Source organism: Bos taurus, chromosome 18, assembly GCF_002263795.3.
Source record: "Bos taurus isolate L1 Dominette 01449 registration number 42190680 breed Hereford chromosome 18, ARS-UCD2.0, whole genome shotgun sequence".
NCBI lineage: Eukaryota > Metazoa > Chordata > Mammalia > Artiodactyla > Bovidae > Bos > Bos taurus.
Window position 1 is genome coordinate 14,198,819 of NC_037345.1, and position 23,373 is coordinate 14,222,191.

The window sequence follows — 23,373 nt, forward strand, 5'->3', positions numbered from 1 at the left end:
TCCATGCTCACAATCTGCAAATGTTCCCCTCCCGAGAACGCTGCTGCCAGCACATCTGTGTTTTGCTTTAATCAAGTGAAAAGGTGTAACCCAGACACCCCCAGCAGTTTGGGCTCATTAAGCTGGAGGTGTGAACAGAACCAGTGGAGGAAAAGCCTGCTGCCTGGTCTCCTGGGCCCCCAGGTGCTCCAGCTGGAAGGGTTTCCCCAGGGGAAAGCTGGAGGTCAAGAATGGAGGGGGCCTCAGGGCAAGCTGTCAGGTGGGGAGGCTCCAGTCTCAGTTGCCCTCTGTGGAAGCATCCCATTCATTCCACTCCCACTGACTGAGGACCTGCTCGAGGTCTCTGTTGAGGGGCGGGCAATAAAGATGCTGGTGACGCCAGTAGCAGAGAGTGTCCACAGTTAGCACTGATGAACAGCTTTAAGTGTCCTGAGTCCTGGATCCTCCCAGCAGGATTGAACCAGGAACGGAGGTGGGAGCTGCCATGACCTGTTTTCATGGACCAGAGTGTGCACGCCAGCAGCACTGCCACACGTCCTTAGGGCTCTCAGTTGGAGGCAGGTGCGGACTGAGTGGCCAGTACCCCACAGCCCTGCCGAGGCTGCCCCCCACCAATCCTTTCCCCGGGCACTTCTCCTCCCAGGGTCAGATCCAAGACCAGCTCAGGTCCAGAACAGCTGGACTCCTCCAGATGCCCCAGGAGCAGGGAGGCGCTCATCTTTTGTGGCCTCCCAGCTCCAAGGGGCTGCCATGCAAGGCCGCCCCCAGCACTGTACACACAGGGATGGCCCCCTCCTGACCATGTAGGTGGCCATGGGGAGATCATAGTGGCCAAGATCCCAGCAGCCTGTCTCTTCCTCTTTGCAGCCACCCCATCCTTCAGGATGTGTCCGCGTGCTCAGCGAGACACCTAGTGCACATGGTTTTGTGTTCCAGTTTTTAAGTGTTAGTAGCTAGGAGTTATTTTATGCTATTAGTATTCAGCCAGCGATGGCTGTGAGCAAGTCTAGCATTTCTCTGTGGCTTCGCTACTGTAGTTTGCGTGGCCCTGTCGTCTTGCTGTTTTCCTCTCTCCTGACTCAGCATGCCCCAGGCAGTTCTTAGCTTGTTTCCTGGTTGTGGAAGCAACACCTTTTGAGGACACAGCTGTGGAGACCACTCATTCTTGATGGAAGGAGCTGTCTTGCGCTGTGTGGGGAAGACTTTGGTTTTAAGCACAGCAACACACACCCGTTCATTCACTCAAGAATCTCACAGCCACAGAGAGACTAGACGCCCAAGACAGGGAGCAGAGCTCTGTCACTTTGTCAGAGGGAGTGTGGACACTGGGAGCCTCAGTTTCCTCATTTGTAAACTAGGGATGACGCGGTCCTGGTGTCACATGCCCTCAGAGCCCCCGCCTGGTGGTGTACCCCTCCCAGGACCCTGGGACCTCCATGTCTGCAAGCCCCCATGGCCTTGCCTGACTTGATTTTGGTCCAGGTCACTGTCTGTCTTGGCTCGGACGGCCTGTTTCTCACACTTCTGGAGGCTGGACATGTGAGACCCTGTGCCTGATGAGAACTCATTTCATGGCATCTTCTCACTGTGTCCTCACCGGCTGGACAGCAGAGGGAAGCAGGCTCTCTTGTGACTAATCCCATCCTGCGGGCTCCACCCTCATACCTCAAATAACCCCATCTCCCAAAGACCCAGCTTCTTAGCACTGTCACACTTAGCACTGTGGGGTTTCAACATGTGAATTGGGTGGAGGAGATTCACTCTATAACATCAATGGCGTATGACTTGTTTGTCTAACTATTCCCTTTTCTTCTCCCCATGATCATGTTAAGTGACAGGAGGGCAAGGGCTCTGTTTACATCCTCAGTAGCCAGACCATACCTGCGGACACAGCAGCACCAGCACAACCACCCACTGGCCTGTCGTGAGCTGTGGGAGGCCGAAGGGTCCTGTGTTGCTTAGCTGAAGTTGGTGGTGTGACAATAAGAATTTGTGATGGCTGCTGATTAGGCTCCTTTTCCCATTGTGTGCCTGGTGGAAGGAAAACCCTGGGAATCCTAGAAGTGTTTTGAGGACTGGAAGTGAGAGTGCAGTCACGGAGACTCAATGATGGGCAGAGGCTGCCTGGAGATGGAGAGGAGCCATGTTCTTGTGGGCATTCTTGAAGCGTTTCCCTGTCCCCTCCCCATTTAAAAGTTACTTTATAGTCTAGTTGAACTTTTATCTTTATCGCAGGCATACGCAGCTATTCATGCACACAGTTGAAGAAACCACCCTTCCCTTCCCAATCACCAGAGGCACGACTTTTGGCTGATTCCTTGATATTTACCACTATGTGTCCAAAGAGTCTCCAAGGTCGCCCTGTTACAGTTTGCTTCTGCGATGGACACCTGGCTTCACTCTGTCCCTCCATCCCACACCCTTCCTGTGTCCCCATCCCTCCAAGGCAGGCTGGGGGGGAACTGCCTAAACTCAGATAGATCAGAGTCAATGTTTGCATTATTTGTTGTCATTCAGTTGCTCAGTCATGTCTGACTCTTTGCGACCCCATGGACTGCAGCATGCCAGGCTTCCCTGTCCTTCACCATTTTCTGTAGACTGCTCAAACTCGTCCAGTGAGTTAATGATGCCATCCAACCATCTCATTCTCCGTCACACCTTCTCCTCCTGCCTTCAATCTTTCCCAGCATCACGGTCTTTTCCAATGAGTCAGCACTTCTCATCAGGTGGCCAAAGTGTTGGAGCTTCAGCTTCAGCATCAGTCCTTCCAGTGAATATTCAGGATTGATTTCCTTTAGGGTTGACTGGTTTGATCTCCTGGCTGTCCAAGGGACTCTCAAGAGTCTTCTCCAGCACCACAGTTTGAAAGCATCAATTTTTCGGTGCTCAGCCTTTATTGCAGTTCTGCAAATGCTGTCTGAACCAAGCCTCCTAGAGCCACAGGATACTTTGCCTTTACTGCTGTTTTCCCAGTATTTAATTATCACCTATTTCCTCTTGACCAGTTTTCTACATATTTATCCTTCTTCTACCCCCAAACTCTCCCTCGATGCTTCAGATCTTCTCTCAGTAGAGCAAATGCACCCATTATTGCCCCAGCTTCACCTTCCTGAGGATGACTGGTCCTGTCTGTCTGGTGGGAGACCCAGAGTCCAGGATGCTAGGATCTGACTCAAGTGGTCCCTGGACCACTCCAGTTGCTGTGCTGGGAACAGACTGAGGGGGTTGGGTGTGCAAGCAGGGAAGCCAGGAGGAGGCTACTTTAGTAATTGGGGTAAAGGACCAGGCTCCCTCCTCCTCTGTGGTTGCAGTGCTGGTGGTGGTGGAAGTGGCTGGACTCTGAAAGATGCTGAAGGAGAAACCAGCAGAACTGCACGTGAGGCGGGAAGGAAGGAGAGGAGAGGAGTGTGCCTGACCCCACAAATGATGGATGCAACACTATCAATGATTAACATCCTCAGTCAGTCAGTCAGTTCAGTCGCTCAGTCATGTCCGACTCTTTGCAACCCCATGAATCGCAGCACGCCAGGCCTCCCTGTCCATCACCAACTCCCAGAGTTCACTCAGACTCACGTCCATTGAGTCAGTGATGCCATCCAGACATCTCATCCTCTGTCGTCCCCTTCTCCTCCTGCCCCCAATCCCTCCCAGCATCACAGTCTTTTCCAGAGTCAACTCTTCGCATGAGGTGGCCAAAGTACTGGAGTTTCAGCTTTAGCATCATTCCTTCCAAAGAAATCCCAGGGCTGATCTCCTTCAGAATGGACTGGTTGGATCTCCTTGCAGTCCAAGGGACTCTCAAGAGTCTTCTCCAAAACCACAGTTCAAAAGCATCAATTTTTCGGCGCTCAGCCTTCTTCACAGTCCAACTCTCACATCCATACATGACCACTTGAAAAACCATAGCCTTGACTAGACGGACCTTTGTTGGCAAAGTAACGTCTCTGCTTTTGAGTATGCTATCTAGGTTGGTCACAACTTTTCTTCCAAGGAGTAAGCGTCTTTTAATTTCATGGCTGCAGTCACCATCTGCAGTGATTTTGGAGCCCCCAAAAATAAAGTCTGACACTGTTTCCCCATCTATTTCCCATGAAGTGATGGGACCAGATGCCATGATCTTCATCTTCTGAATGTTGAGGCGCAAGTTCTAGTCCATCCACACTGTTATAACAGATGCCGCAGGCTAGGGGGTGGGGCAGGGAAGGGGGATAGTTATTCCAGTTATGGATGCCAGAAGTCCAAGGTCAAGGTGCCAGCAGACTCTGTGTCTGGTGAGAGCCCCTTCCAGGTTCATGGAACAGGTCCTCTCACTGTGCCCTCACCTGGAGAAGAGGTGAGGTAGCCCTGTGGGGTCTCTTTTCTAGGAACACTGATCCCATTCATGGAGCCCCTGCCCTAATGACCTAATCACTTCCCTGAAGGTCCCCACTTCCTGACACCATCACATTGAGGGGTCCGAGCTTCAACACACGAATTTGTTCGGGCACAGACATTCAGGTCATAGCAAGGAAGATCCCAAGTTCAGGTGGGGCCACGTCCACGTGGCTATCAGGTCAAGTGGGCGGTTAGGATTGTCCCCACCCCCAGGCTCGGAAACAGCCCCGTTGTTCGCCCAAGGGCTGTGGGTCTATTGCCACTCATTCCCACCAGGAGGTTCTGCTGATTTTCTTGAATTTCTTCGGTGATTCCTCCTTTGTCTTGTCTGCGGTCCCTTCCTGAAACTATTACACTTTTCTTACTGGACCGCTCGGAGGCCCGGGGATCTTGTCATTTTTCCTCTCCATCGCAGTCGTTCTGCTGCTCCTGGGAGATTCCCAGCCTCTCTTCCCTCAGGCTCCCGTCTTCAGCCCCCCGGGGATTCACGACCCCGAGGGTGCAGCGGCCCAGCCCTGAATTTCGAGGCCGGGAAGCGCGCTGGCTCTAACCGTGTGTCTGCAGCCCCACAGAGTGCGTGTTTATTGATTTGTTACTTAGGAGAAGTCTCACGTTTCGGTCAAGTGGACTTCGTGCCCAGCTCCGCCCCACAGGGACTTAGCACACCTGCGGCGCCTGATTCCCAGCCCGCTTTGAGGCCGGGAGCGGCGCCGACCCCCTGAGGGGAACGTTCGCACCCGGAACCCTCGCCGCCGCGCCCCGTCGCACCGGGGGAATGCGCTTGGGTGCAGGACGAGCGGTGCGCGAGTACCGCGGTTCCTGTTCCGGTTTTGACCCGGCTAGGAGGAGGTGCGCGACCCCGGCCTGCGGAGGTAGAGCCCGCCCCCTCACCCCTCACCCCTCACCCCTCACCCCCCTAACCCCGCCCACCGCATCCCGGCCCGCCCCGCCCCCTCCCACGCAAGGGCCGCGTCACGTGGGGACCCTGCCTGGCGTTCTCGGCGCTGAGGCGACGTCCAGGCCCCTTTGGTGTGGAAGGGAGTCGAGTTCAAGTTCAGCCAGCGTTGGAGGGGAACTTGATCTGTTGTGACGGAAGTAGATCCATTTCCTTCCTCTTTGGCCGCTGGAATCCTCCTCGAAGCACCCCGCCCCACAGTCTTTTACACTAAAGAGGAGGTGGTAGTGAGGGGGACTCTGAAGGATGATTAGGAGTTTACCGAAAAGGGGAAGGATGACAACGTAGAGGTGGAAAGAGGAATCACGTGTTTGGGAAGTCTGTAGCTTTCCAGCCCGGGGAAGGGGCGATGTTTGTCTGGAGGCCTAGGCAGGGACATTTATGGGTAGGGAGCACCGGTGCTGAGCCCAGGAGCACACAGGTCCACAATTGGCTTCCGAGGGCCCCTGGCGGTTCTGATGTGAAACTTGACACACCAGCAAGTCTAGCGACCTTTTCTCAGCCCCTGCTGGGCCCGGGCAGCATGCAGAAGATCCACTCTTAAAGGCAGACAAATTAAACCACGGGCCAGGGGTCATAAGCTTCTTCCCTCCAGCTGGCATCTTTAAAATGGTATTTTATGTCCAAATATGGATATGAGTTTAGCATTTGTTTTCTTCCTTTTTTTTTTTTTTTAATACAGTGTGAATGTCTGTTACTTAAAAATGTAACTTTGAAAACAGCTCCCAAACCGCAGGTGGCGTGCTGAAACAAGTGTTCCACCCCAGAGGGAGAGTGTGGTCCCCTCTCCTGCCCCACACTTCCACCCAGGCCTCAAGACAGCAGGCAGGAGGGTGGGGGGAAGGTGGTGCTGACCCATCAGGTGCCATTTTACTCATTTCGAAACCAGCCGCCTTCATTTGAATGCAAGTATCATTCTTATCGTGTAATTTTTGTCACACGGCTCCGTGGTGAGCAAGGTGCTGAACATGGCTGGTCCACTTGCCTCCCCCCTCTGTCGGTTCTCACAGGAACTGAAGGCTCAGACAGGTGAGGAAAACTCAAAAGGACCAGTGAATGTTTCAGTCTGGGTCTGTTTTGACTAAAATCTGTGCACCCGGACTAGGACATGAAAGATGTTATCATCTTCCAGGTGTCAGGCTCGTGTCCTAAGAGGGCTGTGCGCCTCAGTGCTCTGACCCAAGAACCTGATGGTCAGAGCACCGAGTGACCTCTGCCGCATCTCTGCTGGGCTCCAGCCACCTGGCGGAATCTGAACGCAGGGTGGCCTTCCCAGGAGCAGGCGTCTGGCTCACCACAGTTCAGGTTTCCGTACTCTTGGCTGGGATCCTTTCTTGTTGCACACCGTGACAGTGGTCTCATGATGTCGGTTGACTGAGACAGGGAAAAGTCATGGCCATGTTGCACTTACTTGGTGGCAGCATCGCTCCAGTCTGTACCACGGTGGGTGAGGGCAGCCCGTAACAAAGCGCACCTGTGGTTAGGAGGCAGGGCTCTTCCTGAGGCTGCTGGTCTGTCTGGACCTGGACCTGCTCAGGACACAGTCCTCTGCCCTGACCTGATGCTTTTTGCTGCTCCCCATTACCTTGGACACGTCTGTGACCATGGACAGAAGAGCCTGGCAGGCTATAGTCCATGGGGTCGCAAGAGTCGGGCACGACTTAGCAACTAAACCACCACCATGACCTTGGAGGTTTTAGCTCTGTTGAATGACTGGAAGATGAGTGGCTTCAAGAGCACATGAAGCTGTTCTGAAGGGGTGACCCCTGTTCCCACACATTTGGCTGGAGATAAGTTAGTGCAGCCTCTGTGCAGGCCACCTGGGCCATATTTACCCATTTGAAAGTCACTGTTGTGAGGCTCAAGGGTGAGCAGGAGGGGCCCTTCTCAGCCTCTGCTTCACAGACACCCCCGGGTGACCACAGCTAAACATCCCCCCAGCTTTCTTCCCTGCAGGCTGATGTGACAGGTTCCCTGTCTCCCCAGCTCCAGCCACCTGTCCCACTGTGCCACGGATCACCCGTCTCCACATGGAGCCAGCGTACCTCACCACCTCCCAGCCCTGGCACTGGGGTCAGGTCACTGCTGCTGGATACCACCTGGCGGTGTTCTGAGCGCCAGTGTAGCAGCCTTCCAACTGACTTGATAACTGACTTCTTTATTCTCCACGTGAGACTTCCGTGAACCGCTAGCTTTAATTAAGAGAAGAAGGCCATTGTCTCATTTTTATTTGCTTCTGTCATTTTGAAAAATTGAAGAGTTATCGACAATTACAAACACCCTGTAGATACACCATCCAGAACACATAATTTTAATATTTTCCTGTTTCTTTTCTGTATCAAAATGTTTGTGCTGGGGTTGAAATAGCTCCATTTTAAAATATAAGCATCATTTACTAAGTTTTTATTTTCTTGGGCTCCAAAATCACTGCAGATGGTGACTGCAGCCATGAAATTAAAAGATGCTTGCTCCTTGGAAGAAAAGCTATGACAAACCTAGACAGTGTATTAAAAAGCAGAAACATTACCTTGCCACCAAAGGTGTGTATAGTCATAGCTATGGTTTTTCCAGTAGTCACGTATGAATGTGAGAGTTGGACCATAAAGAAGGCTGAGTGCTGAAGAATTGATGCTTTTGACCTGTGGCATTGGAGAAGACTCTTGAGAGTCCCTTGGACAGCAAGGAGATCCAACCAGTCCATCCTAAGGGAAATCAGTCCTGAATATTCATTGAACGGACTAATGCTGAAGCTGAAGCTCCAATACTTTGGCCACCTGATACGAAGAGCCAAAGCCCTTGATGCTGGGAAAGATTGAAGGCAGGAGGAGAAGGGGATGACAGAGGACAAGATGGTTGGATGGCATCACCGACTTGATGGACATGAGTTTGAGCAAGCTCTGGGAGATGGTGAAGGACAGAGAAGCCTGGAGTGTTGCAGTTCATAGGGTCGCAAAGAGTCAGACACGACTTGAGAGACTGAACAACAGCTAGACTTTTAAAATCTGATCACAAAAGTCATACATGCTCATTGCATAAAAACTGCAGAGAGTGGAGAAGCACAAAGAAGAAAACAAAAGCCACCTGCCACCTGGGGCTCACCTTCCCATCCCGGGGTGGGATGTCCCTCCCCTGGGCCTCACTGAGGGCTGTGTGGTCAGACTGTGGCCCAGCCCCACACACATGTGTATGCCCTGCTCCCCTCAGATCTTCCGGATCACCCAGGTCAGCCCCAGTTTTTCAGTATCAGAAATAATGCTGCAGTGAAGACCCATGGTGAACCTTGACGTACATCGCTGATTATTTCCTTAAGATGCATTTGAAAAGCTGCCGTAGGAACAGAGGGCCTGCATTTCCTATGTTCATGTTTCATCTTGAAGGGACTACTGATGTCCACTAAGATGGCTGGGCCGAGGCCCCAAGCCTCACTAGGCTGGGGTGCTGGCCAGTTAACGTGCAGTGTCTCTTGGGGCAGCTCGCAGCATGGTTTTGACCTTCCTCGCCCAAGGCCTTTCTCACCACTCATGGTGTTGCAGAGTGGTCAGGGCCTGCGGGCCAGCCGGGCCTGGGTCTGGGAGTTGCTTTTCCTGCTCCTCTGTGGCCCTGGGCAGGTGGCTTCACCTCTCTGTCTTCCTTGGAGGCACTGCTCTGACCACCGGCTCACTGCATCCATTCCTGCCTGCCCCATGTGCAGTCAGAAGTCAGCTAGCCCTCCTGCCCTGGCCAGGGTGGGGGGGTGGGCAGGGAAAGTGGGGTTCAGCCCTGTTTTTTCCAGTTCAAGTCCTAGCACCCCAGCTTTTCGCTGGGGTGGTGCAGCCCCTGATTCCCCAGAGGGAGCAGGCAGACGGCTCGCCCCTCAGCCCCTTGTGTTAGAGGAAGGCCGCTCCAGTGGTCTCGCTGGCAGCAGTGTGACACTGCCCATGATGCCCTGTGAAGCCTGGTAGGTAGATCGGTGGGAGCAGTGGCCACTCCTGGCCGTCCATCTGTCTGCTCCTCTGCACCCCAGAAAATGCTGCCACTTCAGCAGGCATCCCTAAACATCTCTCTTGCATTGTCACCAGCAAAAGTCAGGCCTCGGGCCGTAACCCAGAAACAGGCAGTTCGTTTTCTGTTTACGGTTTCCGTTTGTTTTCGTTTCTCTGCCCTTAAAGCAAATAGAGAAGGATTTGCTAGAAGTGAGAAGGGGAAGCACTGAACCCCTGGTTTGCTTTTCAGTGGCTCACTTTCTCTCTGAAACTGTCACGTCCCACATGTTCATCACATTTCTTGTTTTCTCTGGTCCAGGCGAGCTGTTTTCTTAGAACTTGTCATATTTATGGTAACAAAAATCCAGAGGTGTGAATGGCTATGAGCCCACCTCGGAACCCTGCATAGAGGGTAAGCCATAAGACACTCCGGCTTTTGGTTGCTGCCTCTGAAAGGGACGTGGGCCACGTGCCCTGGAGGGGCCATGATGGTGGAGGCCTGGAGCCTTCCGGAGCAGCTGCTGGGCCGGGCAGGCGTCTCCCCTATTCCAGGCTTCTGCCTGCTGGGCCTGGAGGCTGGCAGACCTTGTGTCAGGAGCTCCTGCTGCGGGGAGCAGGTGGCCAGCAGGCTGCACAGGGAGGGGCTCAGGACAGGCCTTTACTGCTGGGGGCTGTGTTTGTTTTGTTAGGTAATTATAGAGTGCTATGTGTAATCTTTTTTTAAATGAAAAACAGGGCAAAACTGTTTGGTGTGATATAACAAACACAACATATTCTCTTTCCCCTGGAGCAAGTTAGTGACAGAGAAAGTGAGGCTTGTCAGGAACAGGATGCCTGAATCCAGGGCAGGGAGGAGGGGGCTGGGGTGGGGGGCAAGCCACCAAGCCGTGGGTGAGGGTCCACCTGCTCATTTTAGCCTCTGACATTCAGAAGAGCCCTCTGGGGTGCCTACGCCTGTCCTCTGTCCCTCGAGCACGGAGAGATGCTTCCCCCCACAGTGCAGTCAGGATCAGGCCATTTCCTTGTGCTCTCGTGGGCAAGGAGGATGTGGGGCCTGGCATGGTGGCTGATGGGGAACGATGGCTGGGGGTGAAAGGCTCTGGCTGGACTCTGGGCTCTGATTTAGGAGCAGGCCGACTTGGAATTTTCTCATGGGTGAGATAGGGTTACCAAAGGTTGCCCTGTTTACTGAACAAGGCAGTTGAAGATGAAAACACATCATGATATATTAAGTGTAGTATCGCTGTCAAATAACACTTGTTAAAAAACCTTTAGGAGGACTTCCTTCGTGGTCCAGTGGCTAAGACTCCACTCCCAGTGCAGGAGGCCTGGGTTCAATCCCTGATCAGGGAACTAGATCCTACATGCTGCAACTAACACCCACTGCAGCCAATTAAATAAATATTTTTAAAAATCCTTTGGGAACAACTCAGAAAGCTGGTCTACCCATCATCTCCTAGTCAGGGGCGCTGCTCTGGCCAAGAGCACTGAGGTGGAGCAGAGGTGGGCCTTGAGACAGGGCAGGCAGTGGTCTGTGGACCTCGCAGGCTGCCCTGGTGCTGGGAGGGCACCATCTTCAGTGGTACTGGGTGGCAGGCGGGTTCCTGACTGCTCCAGTTGCGGAGAGGTGTGGAGAGGGTGTGCCCTGGTCCTTGGCCACCCAGGGGGGTGGGGTCCTAGGGCAGGGCTCAGAGTCCGGCTGGCCCTTCCCCAGGCTTCATCCTCTCAAGCAGTCTGATGAATTCCAGGTGCGTGTGGCGGGTCACGGCCCTCCTTCTGGCTGTGCTGGTCGTTGTTTTGTCATCAGGTTGTGGGGGAGAAGGAGGGAGTTCTCTTCTAGCTTAAGGAACAGATGCACAGACTGTGAGCATGCTGCCTCTGAGAGTCTGCTCTGCTTTAGACAAGTTCCTGGGTAACCTCAGCGGGGTGAGTGTCCGGAGCAGAAGTGAGCCCTGTGTCTGTATCTGGCTCGCTGGAGCCTCCAGGCCCCTGCTGAGGGCGAGGGGGCACAGTTTGGGGGCTGGGGTGGGGGTTAAGGCACCAACCCCACACAGCTAGAAATCCAGGTAACCTCACAGTCAGCCCTCCTGTGCATCCCCAGTCTCCATGTTCATGTTGTGGAAGGACGTAAGTAGTTGAGTTCTGTTTCTCCTTGACTTACCTAGTTTAATTCATTGTTTTAGAATCTTGTGTTTTTAAAATCCTTAACATAATGAGATTAAATAAAAAGCCATTTAAGTTCCAAAGGCATGCATCGAGAGGGCGTTAGTGTTTCCTGTCTTGGGACGACCCCCCGACTGGAGGTGAGGCCTCCTCTCCTGGCCACCATGGGAGTCAGGCCAGGGCAGGCTGTGACCTCAGTGCCTTCTTTTCCCGCCCAGGTACTACCAGCTGGCGTCTGCTGCCGCGATGCCATTGCCATACGTGGGGATGGCCCTCCGGCGCCTAGCCTGGGCCGTGGCTTCCTGCCGGCTGGCCCCCTGGACACGTGGAGCAAGTGGCCCCCTGCACTCGGCCCCGGCCGCACGCTCGGACTGCAGTGCCCCGGTCTTCATCCGCGCCCCAGCCTTCGGGGACAGGCTCGCCCTCATTGACCAGCACGGCCGCCACACGTATAAGGACCTCTACTTGCGCAGCCTCCGCCTATCCCGGGAGATCTGCCAGCTCCGCGCGTGTGCCGATGGGGACCTCCGGGAGGAGCGGGTCTCCCTCCTGTGCTCCAACGACGTCTCCTTTGTGGTGGCACAGTGGGCCGCGTGGATGAGCGGCGGCGTGGCCGTCCCCCTCTACAGGAAGCACCCCCGGGCCCAGCTGGAGTACTTCATCCAGGACTCGCGCAGCTCCGTGGTCCTTGCCGGCCCAGAGCACGTGGAGCTTCTAAGCCCGGTGGCCCAGAAGCTCGGAGTCCCGCTCCTGCCTCTCCCGCCCACAGTCTACCATGGGGTAGCCGAGGACCCTGAAGAGGGCCTGGTGCTGGAGCGGAACTGGAGAGACCGGGGTGCCATGATCATCTACACCAGTGGGACCACGGGGAGGCCCAAGGGCGTCCTGAGCACCCATGACAACATCAGGGCCGTGGTGAGTGACCTGGCCACCACCTTCGAGAGGGGTGAGCTGAGTCCCTGTGGTCAGTCCCTGCAACAGCCATGGCCGGACAAGTGACTTTCTGGTGGCCTTCTCTTCACAGGCCCATGACAGCTCTCATCATCACCCCCACCCTGCTGGAAGCACCCAGAAATGTAGGGCCAGGGCTGTGGGACCACCAGCCCCACTGGCCATGTAGGGGCGCTGTGCCAAGGTGCCAGGGTTATGGGCCCCCCCAGGCTCCTCCAGCACAGGATGGGCCACTGTACGTGGGGGAAGGTTTTCAAAGAAACCAGCTGCAAGTGAGTACCAGGACGGTGCCCTCAGCACCTGGAAGCGCAGCTTCTCTGGGAAGCAAGAGAGCAGGAGGTGCGTGCCACGGCTCAGGTATTACTCTGCATACTCAGTTACCGTCTTTGTAAAGCTTCGCAGCTGCTTTATTCATCTGTAGTTTATACTCTTCTTGCTTCCAAAAAGTATATGCGTGTACAGCAGGAGTGGGAAACAGAAGTTCAGACCCACCAGAGGGAGGCCAGAGATCTGGCTAATTCAGTCCGTAAGTCAGCGTGAACCGAGTCGGGCTGGCTGCAGGCCAAGTGAGATTATAGACTGTCTCTGTCTCCCAGGAGAGGCCATCTCTGGGCCAGTATTTCTGGGGGGTGGCAGTCACCGTGGCACACGTGAGGACAGGCTCGGCAGTGACTCGGGAGTTTTTGGTGGAGCTGGGGAGAAAGAGGTGCTGGAATCAGCAGGGTCAGACTGGCAGCTGGATTCAAGCCTGGGCTTGAATCTACAAGAAGCACATGTAGATTCTCTGACCGCCTTGGGGGAGAGCTGCCCAGAGTCTGCAGAGGCCTTGAAACCCCAAATCTAAGGTCCTTTTAAACTGGCTGAAGCCCCTGACTGCATGCAGCCCTGCTCTCCAACAGAAGGGCTGGTGTCTGGACAGACAGCCCCAGGTCATTTCATTATCAGCTCCCCCGGATGCGCCAAGGGCAGGCCAGCCGGTCTCCCCATCCCCCGCCCGCCCCTCCCCTCCCCCTCCCCCTGCCACCCTCCCCGCCTCCCCACCTTGGCTAGGGAGGCCAGCCCTCCTGCCCTGAGGCTGTGCTGTCGTCCTGCAGGTGACGGGGCTGGTCCACAAGTGGGCCTGGACAAAGGACGACGTGATCCTCCATGTCCTCCCGCTGCACCACGTCCATGGCGTGGTCAACAAGCTGCTGTGCCCACTCTGGGTAGGGGCCACCTGTGTGATGCTGCCCGAGTTCAGTGCTCAGTTGGTAAGTTGGGGATGAGCTCTCAGTGTTGCTGGCTGGGCCCCTATGGACCCGGCACCTCCTGGGGGCACGCAGGCACCCAACGGGGAGTTTCCTGTTGTTGTTGGAGCCAGGGATCCCGAGTCAGGGCTTCAGGCAGTACAAGTTATTCTGTCAGTTTTGGAAGTCCACGTCCAGAAGGGTCTCACGGAGCTGGGGTCCAGGTGTCCTAGGCCTGATTCTGTCTAGAGGCCTCAGCAGGATCTGCTCCCGCCTCTCCCAGATGGGGAGGCACCTGCATCACTCGAGCTTCCGCTTCTGTGTCCTCGTGGCTGCCGTCCCTTCTGTGGTCAGACCTCCCGCTGCCCCCCTCCCATAAGAACCATGTGGTTGCATCGGGCCCACCCAGCGTCTGGTCCCCGTGCTGTAGCGTGTCTCGCCATCCCTTCTGCTTCTAGAGGTGTGATGCCAAACTGTCTCCCGGAGTGGCGGTAGTGTCCACGTTCTCACCAACACTGCACGAGGACTCCAGCCCCCCATTCTCACCAGCATCGTTATCTCACTGTGGTTTAAGTTTGCATTTCCCTGATGACCGAGGAGAGTGAGCATTTTCTCGTGGTCTTATTTGCATCTGTGTATCTTCTTTGGTGAGCTGTCTATTCAGATGTTTTGCCCATTTTAGTCAGGTTGTTTGACTTAAGTTTGTTTATTCTGGATGCTAATTCCTCATCACACAGATGGTTTGCAGGTATTTTCTCCCATTTTGACTTGTCTTCTCATTTTCTTAATGACATCTTTTGAAGCACACATGCTTTTAATTTTTTTGATGAAATTCATTTTATCAGTTTTTTTCGTTTCTTAGATCATGTTTTTGCTGCCATACCTAAGAAATCTTCGCCTAACCAGAAGTCATGAAGATTTTCTCCTATGTTTTTTCCTTCAAGTTTTATGGTTTTAGCTGATACGTTTAGGTCTCTGACCCACTTTGGATTAATTCTTAGGTATGGTGAGAAATGGGTCTAGAATTCCTCTTTTTGGACGTGGATATTCAGTTGTCTCTGCACTGTTGGTTGGAAAGATTGTCCTACTGGAGTGATCTGGTGCCCCTGTCACAGATCAATTGGCCATCATCGTGGCGATTGTTTCTGGAGTCTCATCTGCTCCAATGGTCTGTGTATCTGACCTTACACCGGCGTCACATGCTGTTGAATGTAGCGCTCTGGAGTCAGTTTGGGGGCATCCTCCACTTTCCTCCCTCCTTTTCACATTTGTTTTGACTCCTCTGAGTCCTCTACCTTTTCCTGTAAATTGTAGGGTCAGCCTGTTGATTTCTGCAAAACAGAGTGTGCTGGGGTTTGGGGAGATCTGCGGTCTTAGCAACACTGGGTCTTCCCATCCGTGGACGTGGACGCATCTCTACTGACCGAGCGCTCTGCCTCTCCTGACGCGTCATATTATGTCATCTCGGCCTACACATGGTGACACTCTTCTTTTTCCTCTTATCTCCTGTGTGTATTTCTGTTTGGATCATTTCCATTGACTTGTGCCTGACTTCTGTCTTTTCTCTGCTGTGTCTAGTCTGTTAAGTGTTTGCAGTGAATTCCTAGTTTCGCGTAATGTACTTTCCAGCTTGTAATGGTTCTCTTATATTTCTACTTCTCTGAGGAAATCCTTGATCATCCCCCAATTCATTCGTCTTCTCCAAATTTCTGAACCTAAGAATTTATACTCCTTGCCATAATTTCAACATGTGTATTCTGAGGCTCTGCTCCTGTTGACTTTTCTTTTTTTCATACAGGCTTTATAATGGGGCAGGGTTGTCTGTAAAAGAACCATACAGTTTTCTCCCTACAGAGGCACACCTTTCCTGTGGAGTAGCTCAGGTGAGGAACTAGTTACTAGCATCTGATTAGGAACCGGGGCGGGGACTGCCTGTGGGGGAGGCTATCGGTGTGAGGTGTGCTGAACCCCTGTCCCACCCTGACCACGTGCTGGTGCAGTGGCTCCATGGAGATGAGGGTGAGCACACGCGAGCACTTTGTCAGCGTGAGCTGAAAAACTCAAAGCCTCTCTATATTAAAATAAGAAACATCTGTTAAAGAGAGTAAAATACAAAATTGACGTGACTTCTTCGGATACAACAGCACCACTCTCTGCCCCCGTCGTGCGTGGTCTGTGCTGCACTCCAGCCTGCATGGCCCCTTGCCCAGCTGCATCCACGCCCATCTGCATGGCTGGAAAAGTCTGAGGTGCCACCTCTCCCCTGATGGTGGATCTGAGGCCAGTCCCTGAGTCAGGACCCATCCCCTCCCCCCACCATCCTCTTCCTCCTCAGACCAGACGCCAGGGTCCCCTGCACAGTGACTCCACGAGGGCCAGGAGCGTCTGTCACCCTGTGAAAGTGAGACCCTCTGACACTTGAGAGAAGGGGGTCCTCTGCTGAGAGCACTATTCCTGGAACTGAAGGCCCACACACCTGTTTGTGCAGATGTGTCTTCTAGTCTTTTTGCTGTCTGCGTCCTCTTCTCTTTTTAGGTTTGGGAGAAGTTCTTAAGTTCTGAAGCTCCCCAGATTAATGTATTTATGGCAGTGCCTACCATCTACAGCAAGTTGATGGATTATTATGACAAGCATTTTACCCAGCCTCATGTCCAGGATTTTGTGCGTGCAGTTTGTGAAGAAAAAATCAGGTCAGTGAGTATAGTCCACCTTCCCATCTGGAAAGTCCTAAAGATCAGCAAATGTAACTCACTTTTAGTGAGTCAGTTCTACTAAGTTTAGGAAGCACTGTGCTCTTTGTACTTTAAAATGTGTCTCTACGTCTCTCTCAACACACCTGTATTCCCAGCACAGCTGCCTGGGTTCTGCATCCATGTGTCTGTTCTGTCTCTGGGTCCCTCTGTCCATCTATCTCTGTCTGCCCACCCATCTTCCAGTGGAGCCTGAAGGATGAGGGTGAGAATGTCCTATCTGAGCCCACATCTGCAGGCTCTCAGCAACCCCCCAACGCCCACACAGACACCCTTCCTAATGGACATGCTAGCTCTTTGGCCCCTTTGGTGGCGCGTTTGGTCTCCATGTACCCACGAGTCTGCAGACCATGGCAACTCTCCGTTTGTAGTTGCTCGGTTCACCTGAGAGTGCAGGTACGGAAGTGACTAGTTTGGCAGGTCTTTACAGGTCTGTGCAATGAAAGATGCACAGACATGTGCAACGAGAGCCCGAACAGCCATGAACTTCTCCCCCTCTGTGCATCTGATTCCTGGTCCTTACGAGGAGCTCAGGAAGTGTTTCCTGGAGAGAGTTCCCAACTGCCCAAGATGAATATCTGATCTGGGCCTCTGCTCCTGTTTAACCGCTCTCTGCTCCTCTTCTGTAAGATGCTTGGTGGAACTGGAGCCCTCTGTGAGGGTGCCGCCCTCCCACGAGGCACTGCTCTGGGGCCCCCAGGACAAGGATGGCGTGCTTGTCACTGTGCTGAAGCAGCCGTGTGCTCCTGAGAGACTGAGGTGCCTGTGTTGTGCTGGGCAGGTTGATGGTCTCGGGCTCTGCTGCGCTGCCCCTGCCAGTGCTGGAGAAATGGAAGGGCATCACCGGCCACACTCTGCTGGAGAGGTACGGGATGACGGAGATTGGCATGGCCCTGTCCAACCCCCTGACCGCAGCTCGCCTGCCAGGTATGAGCAGCGCCCGCAAGCTGTGTCCTCTCTCTGCTCTGGGTCCTCGGGTGAACGAGTCTATAGGTGATGCTGCCCTGTTGGGTTAGGGGAGCCTTCCCAGGTGACCCTGGATTCCACGTGACCCGGAAGCCATGTGCTTGGTAGATCACCTCCAGGCTGGGTGCTGCTTCCTCCAGACCAGGTCACCTGTGGCCCAGAGCCTCCCATCCAGGCGCCCTGAGCCACACAAGGGCAATGACAACAGAGGAGATGGCGGGTGTGGGGGGCAAGGGAGGAAGGGCCCCAACCTGTGCTTGGTGACCTGCGTGCCTCTGGATGGCCTGCTGCTCTGGGAGGCCTCCTGCCCTTTGGTCTTCCTGTCCCTCCTTCTCTAGGGCATTCCACACAAACAGCCTTGAGGTCTTGGATCCCTGAGAGGGAACCTGAGGGCAGAGTCCAAGGCCTGAGACGTGAGCCTGTTGTGTTCTGGGCTCTTTTCCAGCCCTCGTGGTCTGTCTCCTCCAGTTTTTCCAAAACACAAGAGGAGTCTCAGAAATAAATCTAAGGTGATTCTGCTCCTGTACTTCTGTCTGTCCATTCACTTGTCTTGCATGGACAGTAAAAGGCACCCTTCTTGGGGGGTGATCTGTGAGTTCTCAGTATGCCCATCACTGTCAGGTAGACGACTCTGAGTCACCTCAAGAGCCTCCCCATTTTGTGGTCAGCACCCTGGCCAGCGAGCAGGTCCCTGGTTGCACTCCCTGTAGCTGTGCGTCTCCTGGACCGTCACACAGACTCAGCCTCTGGACCTGCCTCTGGAGTCTGTCTTCTCTCACGTGGCAGGACGAGTCTGAGACATCCTGTGCCAAGCATCATCGATGGTGTGCATGGGCTGCCTTTTGCTAACCTGTCCACCACCGATGGATACTGGATTGTGTCCAGTCTTGGACAGTTACTAGTCAGGCTGTTGTGAAGGTTTGTGTGCAGGCTGCTGTGTGAACATGTCCTTACATCTCGTGGGCAGATGCCTCAGAATGCAACTGCTAGGTGACGAGGTGGGTGTGAACTGTGCACAGAACAGTCCCGAAGCAGAGCTGATCTTACCCCCAACAGATGAGGACCCTGAGGCTTGAGCAGGTGTTCATGCTCTGTTGCCACCAAAGACAGACGGGTCTGGGGTAGGGGGCCAAGAGGTGGGCAGGGAATCTCCTGGTCAAGACCAAGAGCAAGCTCAGGGTGGGAGCTGGGACCAGGGCCAGGACAGGATTCAGCAGCACAGGGCCACCTGGGGGTCTGCGGGAAGGTGTGGAACATGCTTGGGGTGGAGGCAGAGGCCGGGGACGGAGGGACCTGTGCCAGCGCCCTCCTAGGGTGAGGCCCCGGGGGTGACCTGGACACGCACTGACAGGAGGCTGCCAGCACTTACTGGGCCCGGCCGAAGAGGCACCCCAGGACCCAGTGCAGTGCGGCTTCCCACCCCAGAAACCAGGAGGGGCCATAAGACAAAGTCACCCGGACACAGCTGACACCCATTCTAAAGGGTAGCGGAAGGACGGAGTGACCCTGACCACAGCCAGCATGCTCCTTGGTGGACACGAAAAGTCCATGCAGTGTGAGAGGGGCTATGCCTCCATGTTGTGGGAGGGGCCATGTCCCCGCTCTGTGAGAGGGGTGGTCACACCGTGTGGGAGGGCTTACGCCTCATGCTGTGGGCGGGGCTGTGTCATGCAGTGCTGGAGAGGTCACATTCCGTGCTGTGGGAGGGGCCGCATCCAAACAGTGTGGGAGGAGTCATGTCCCATAGTATGAGAGGGGCTGCTTTACGCCCTGTGGGCGGGCCCACGTCCGCGCAGCGGGGAAGGGCTTTGTCACGCAGTGTGGGAGGCTTCGTCACACAGTATTGAAGGGGCTGCGTCACACACTGTGGGCAGGCCGGTCATGTTCACGGCATGTGGGAGGGGCTACGTCAACATCGTGTGGGACAGGTTTCTTTCTGGGCTGACAGAAAGTTCTGGAACTAGATAGAGGTGCTGCTTGCACAAAGTTGTGAATGTGCTAAATGCCACTGAGTTCTATGCCTTATACTAAATAACTGCATCATATATAGATTTTGCTTCCGTTTTAAAAACCTTTGGGAGCAAAAGAGGAGGAGGCCCCTAGAACCTTAAAAGACAGGCTGAAATGAACAAGACATCACCATCTAGCAAACTGAGACCTGGTCACAGACTCTCCCAAGAGTGTGGATTCCAGAATACTGGGCAGCTCATGGAATTTGCCAACTGGGTTTCCTGGGGGTTTTTCAGTTCAGTTCAATCGCTCAATCGTGTCCGACTATTTGCGACCCCATGGACTGCAGCACGCCAGGCCTCCCTGTCTATCACCAACTCCCGGAGTCCACCCAAACCCATGTCTGTTGAGTCAGTGGTGCCATCCAACCATCTCATCCTCTATCGTCCCCTTCTCCTCCCGCCTTCAGTCTTTCCCAGGATCAGGGTCTTTTCAAATGAGTCAGCTCTTAGCATCAGTTGGCCAAAGTATTGGAGTTTCAGCTTCAACATCAGTCCTTCCAATGAACACCCAGGACTGATCTCCTTTAGGATGGACTGGTTGGATCTCCTTGCAGTCCAAGGGACTCTCAAGAGTCTTCTCCAAAACCACAGTTCAAAAGCATCAATTCTTCGGCCCTCAGCTTTCTTTATAGTCCAACTCTCACATCCATACATGACCACTGGAAAAACCATAGCCTTGACTAGACGGACCTTTGTTGACAAAGTAATGTCTCTGCTTTTCAATATGCTGTCTAGGTTGGACAGCATAACTTTCCTTCCTAACTTTCCTTCCAAGGAGTAAGCATCTTTTAATTTCATGACTGCAGTCACCATCTGCAGTGATTTTGGAGCCCAGAAAAATAAAGTCTGACACTGTTTCCACTGTTTCCCCATCTATTTGCCATGAAGTGGGTTTTTATCCTGTGACAAATATTAAAATAAAGGGCCTGAAACCTTGAAGTGAAGGCTCAGACACCAGGCCTCTGGCCCTAGAGGCTCTGTCCCGCCTTAGCTGTTCATTACAGTGTCATCATGGCCACCACCTGCCCTCACTTTTGCAGGTTCAAAAGTTGATTGTAACTATGTGGAGGGATGCCCTGAGCAAACTACAGGCATCTAATAAGTGAGCCAGGATGCTAGCTGCATCACCCCTGCTGTGAGGATGCCCACTGCCCTGCCCCACACCCGTTCCTCTCTTGCCCCTTCACCAGACAAATTACAGTCACCTAGGCTCTGACTCGGAGAAGGCAATGGCACCCCACTCCAGTACTCTTGCCTGGAAAATCCCATGGACAGAGGAGCCTGGTGGGCTGCAGTCCATGGGGTCGCTAAGAGTCAGACATGACTGAGCGACTTCACTTTCACTTTTCACTTTTATGCATTGGAGAGGGAAATGGCAACCCACTCCAGTGTTCTTGCCTGGAGAATCCCAGGGATGGGGTAGCCTGGTGGGCTGCAGTCTATGGGGTTGCACAGAGTCGGACACCACTGAAGCAACTTAGCAGCAGCAGCAGCAGCAGCAGGCCCTGACTACCCAGACAGGTGCTCCAGTGAAGCAGACGTGCCCTGCATCCAGCTCTGGGTGCTGGGCGACCACCAAGGTGACCTAAAGACCTGGGGCATTTGGGGCCCCAGCTGCTGCTCTGTGGTCCCACCTAAGGCTCTGCTCTTGGCTGCTGGTGCTTTGCCCCTCGGTGTGCACCTGACCCTAGGTGGGATCCCCCTGTCTGTGCACGAGGCGGTCCGCGGGTCTCCCCCCACCCCACCCTGGTGTGCCCACATGACGTCAGGCAGCTCCCAGCACCTCCACGTGCAGGCACTCTCCAGAATCCTACTGACCGCCTCTGTTCCTCGTGCCTCCCCACCCTTTGCAGGCTCTGTGGGGACCCCGCTGCCCGGCGTTGAGGTGCGCATTGTGTCGGAAAACCCACAGAAGGACAGCTCCCCCTACCTTATCCACGCAGAAGGAAGTGAGGAGAATACCAAGGTGAGTCTGTTCGCACTGGTGGCACATGGGCATTGCACAGCCATTACCACCCAGCAGGCCGGTGGCAGAGGTGAAGTCCCCACTGCACGGGGCAGCCCCCGGACCACAGCAGTGCTAGTGGGCCTTGACTCCGGGCACTGCTGGTGTTTAGGGCACCGCCCACCATGCAGACAGTGCAGAGCAGGGTGAAGCCAGGCTTCTCCCCAGCTCCTTCCTCTGAGCCGTGTTGAGGGGGGTCAGGAGGGCCTCAGCTAGGACAGCCCGAGCTGACGGTGAGACCGGCCCCCCAGCCTAACAGTCACCCTTTTGGACAAATTCACTGGAAATGGAGATTCCTGCTTGGGAAGCCACTGTCTATTGTCTGTTTTTCTAAGATCTGGAGGTGAAGGGAAGCAAGGACTGTGGTCTCATTTCAGTGAGGACTGTCACAGCCACAGGCCTGCTGGTCACAAGTGATCAGGGTCACAGAAGAGGTCGGGATTGGTGGGAAGTGGAATTTTTAAGAGATGGTTTTATCTACAGCAGCTCTTTATACTGTGGACTTCTGTTAAAGCTGAAAGTAGCAGTGTTTCCTCATTTCAGCGTTTTTTTCCTTCCTGCCCGTACTCTAGCATCACCCACCGCGCCCCCCACCCCACCCCTCACCTGTGCCTGGAGGGGTCCTGGCATCCCTGCCCTTGTGGACCTCGATCTCATCATGGGAGATGGCAGCATCCAGGAGATGGTTGTTGAATGTCTGAGATCGAGCCCGTGGGGGGAACTTGGGTCGTTTTTACTGTAACTTTATGAAAAATGACATCAATGCTGTGGTCTGGGCATGGGTTGGAAAAGAATTTTCAGACAAAAGGCAGAATGAGAGGAGAATGGAGTTTATTAAGATGGGAGACAGTGAGCTGACACCTTTCGTAGGCTAGTAGCCAGTTTTTACAGCCTCAAGACAAAGCTCCTGCTGGAAGAGTGGCATTAGGTGATTGGTTAGGGTGCTATAAGGTGGGTATTTTTAGCTAATGTGAGGTCAGGGAGCTGCTGGTTTAGATCCTGGGGGCTCACGGCAATGGTTGCTATGGGACTCGGTTGTTCTGGAGATGACCTTGGTATAGGGCTCCACAGTCAAGAAGTATGTGTTCCTTTAACTCAAGAACCTCTCACCTGGGTTGCTTTTGCTGGGCATGTGCCCTCTTGGCCTCTCCTCCCAGGCATGATGGGCCTCTAGACCAGCCTTGCTCATGTCCACAGTGTGTGGGCAGATTTCAGGGTGGCCTAGAGGTCCCCAGTCCTGGTCATCACTCCCTGACCAAACTCTGCCTGGGCTCTAGCGTCAGCCCAGCTGCAGGGCCACACTCACATCCACAGGATCCTTTTTTGGCTCTTGGCCTGTTCCCTGAGGTTCCCTCTGCCTCCTCATGGACTCCTGCCCACACCCGAGTCACCTGCCCCAGCGTCCAGCCCTCCCTGCAGTATCGGGGCAGCTTCCCCCGACACCCTTCTCCCCGCACCACCCCTCCAGATGCTCAGCTCGCCCCCATTTTTGGTGTTTTTCCAGGGACCCCGCACTGGAGGAGGTCTCCCCAGCAGAGGAACAGTGTAGATAGCTGGGCCCATAGGCATCAGCAGCACAGACAGCATGGGGGCCCTTGCACCACCCTCCTCCGGGTGCCTGAGCACCTTTCTGCGAGATGTCTCGGGACCTGCTGGAGAGAACACGGGGTGGGGAGCAGGTCCCTTCTCAGTCACAGCCAAGCCTAATGACTTCGTGCCTGTGGGGCGAGCAGCCCGCCCCCTCCGCCAGCTCCTGCTCCAGCCTGTAGGGCCTTCCTCACTGAAACATGCTCAGAATAGGAGGCTCTGAAGTGGCAGCCCGGGCCCTGAGCACCTTGACAGTCAGAGAAGGAAATGAGTGGTCCACAGGGGTGGGGCTCCAGGGCCCTGGGGACAGTAAGGGTGAGGAAGCTTGGGACTTGGAGCTCTAGGCGGCGTGCTCTGGAGCATTTCCAGTTCAGTCGAAGGGCCCGTGGGAATGGAGCTGTCTGGATGGCTCACCAACAGGT

The 23,373-nt window shown here is 54.4% G+C and overlaps 1 protein-coding gene across 4 annotated transcripts in view; it reads left to right on the forward strand.

Annotated features, from left to right (window-relative positions):
- The first annotated feature begins 5,195 nt into the window (after positions 1-5,195).
- ACSF3 (acyl-CoA synthetase family member 3) overlaps positions 5,196-23,373 on the forward strand; it is a 44,424-nt gene continuing 26,246 nt past the window's right edge. Inside the window, exons 1-6 of one of the 4 annotated variants that reach the window (XM_005218509.5) lie at positions 5,196-5,246; positions 11,673-12,369; positions 13,500-13,655; positions 16,167-16,321; positions 17,163-17,308; positions 21,213-21,325. In XM_005218509.5, coding sequence (XP_005218566.1) covers positions 11,701-12,369; positions 13,500-13,655; positions 16,167-16,321; positions 17,163-17,308; positions 21,213-21,325 — 1,239 coding nt within the window. In that variant the 5' untranslated portion in view covers positions 5,196-5,246; positions 11,673-11,700. 4 annotated transcript variants of the gene reach the window in all.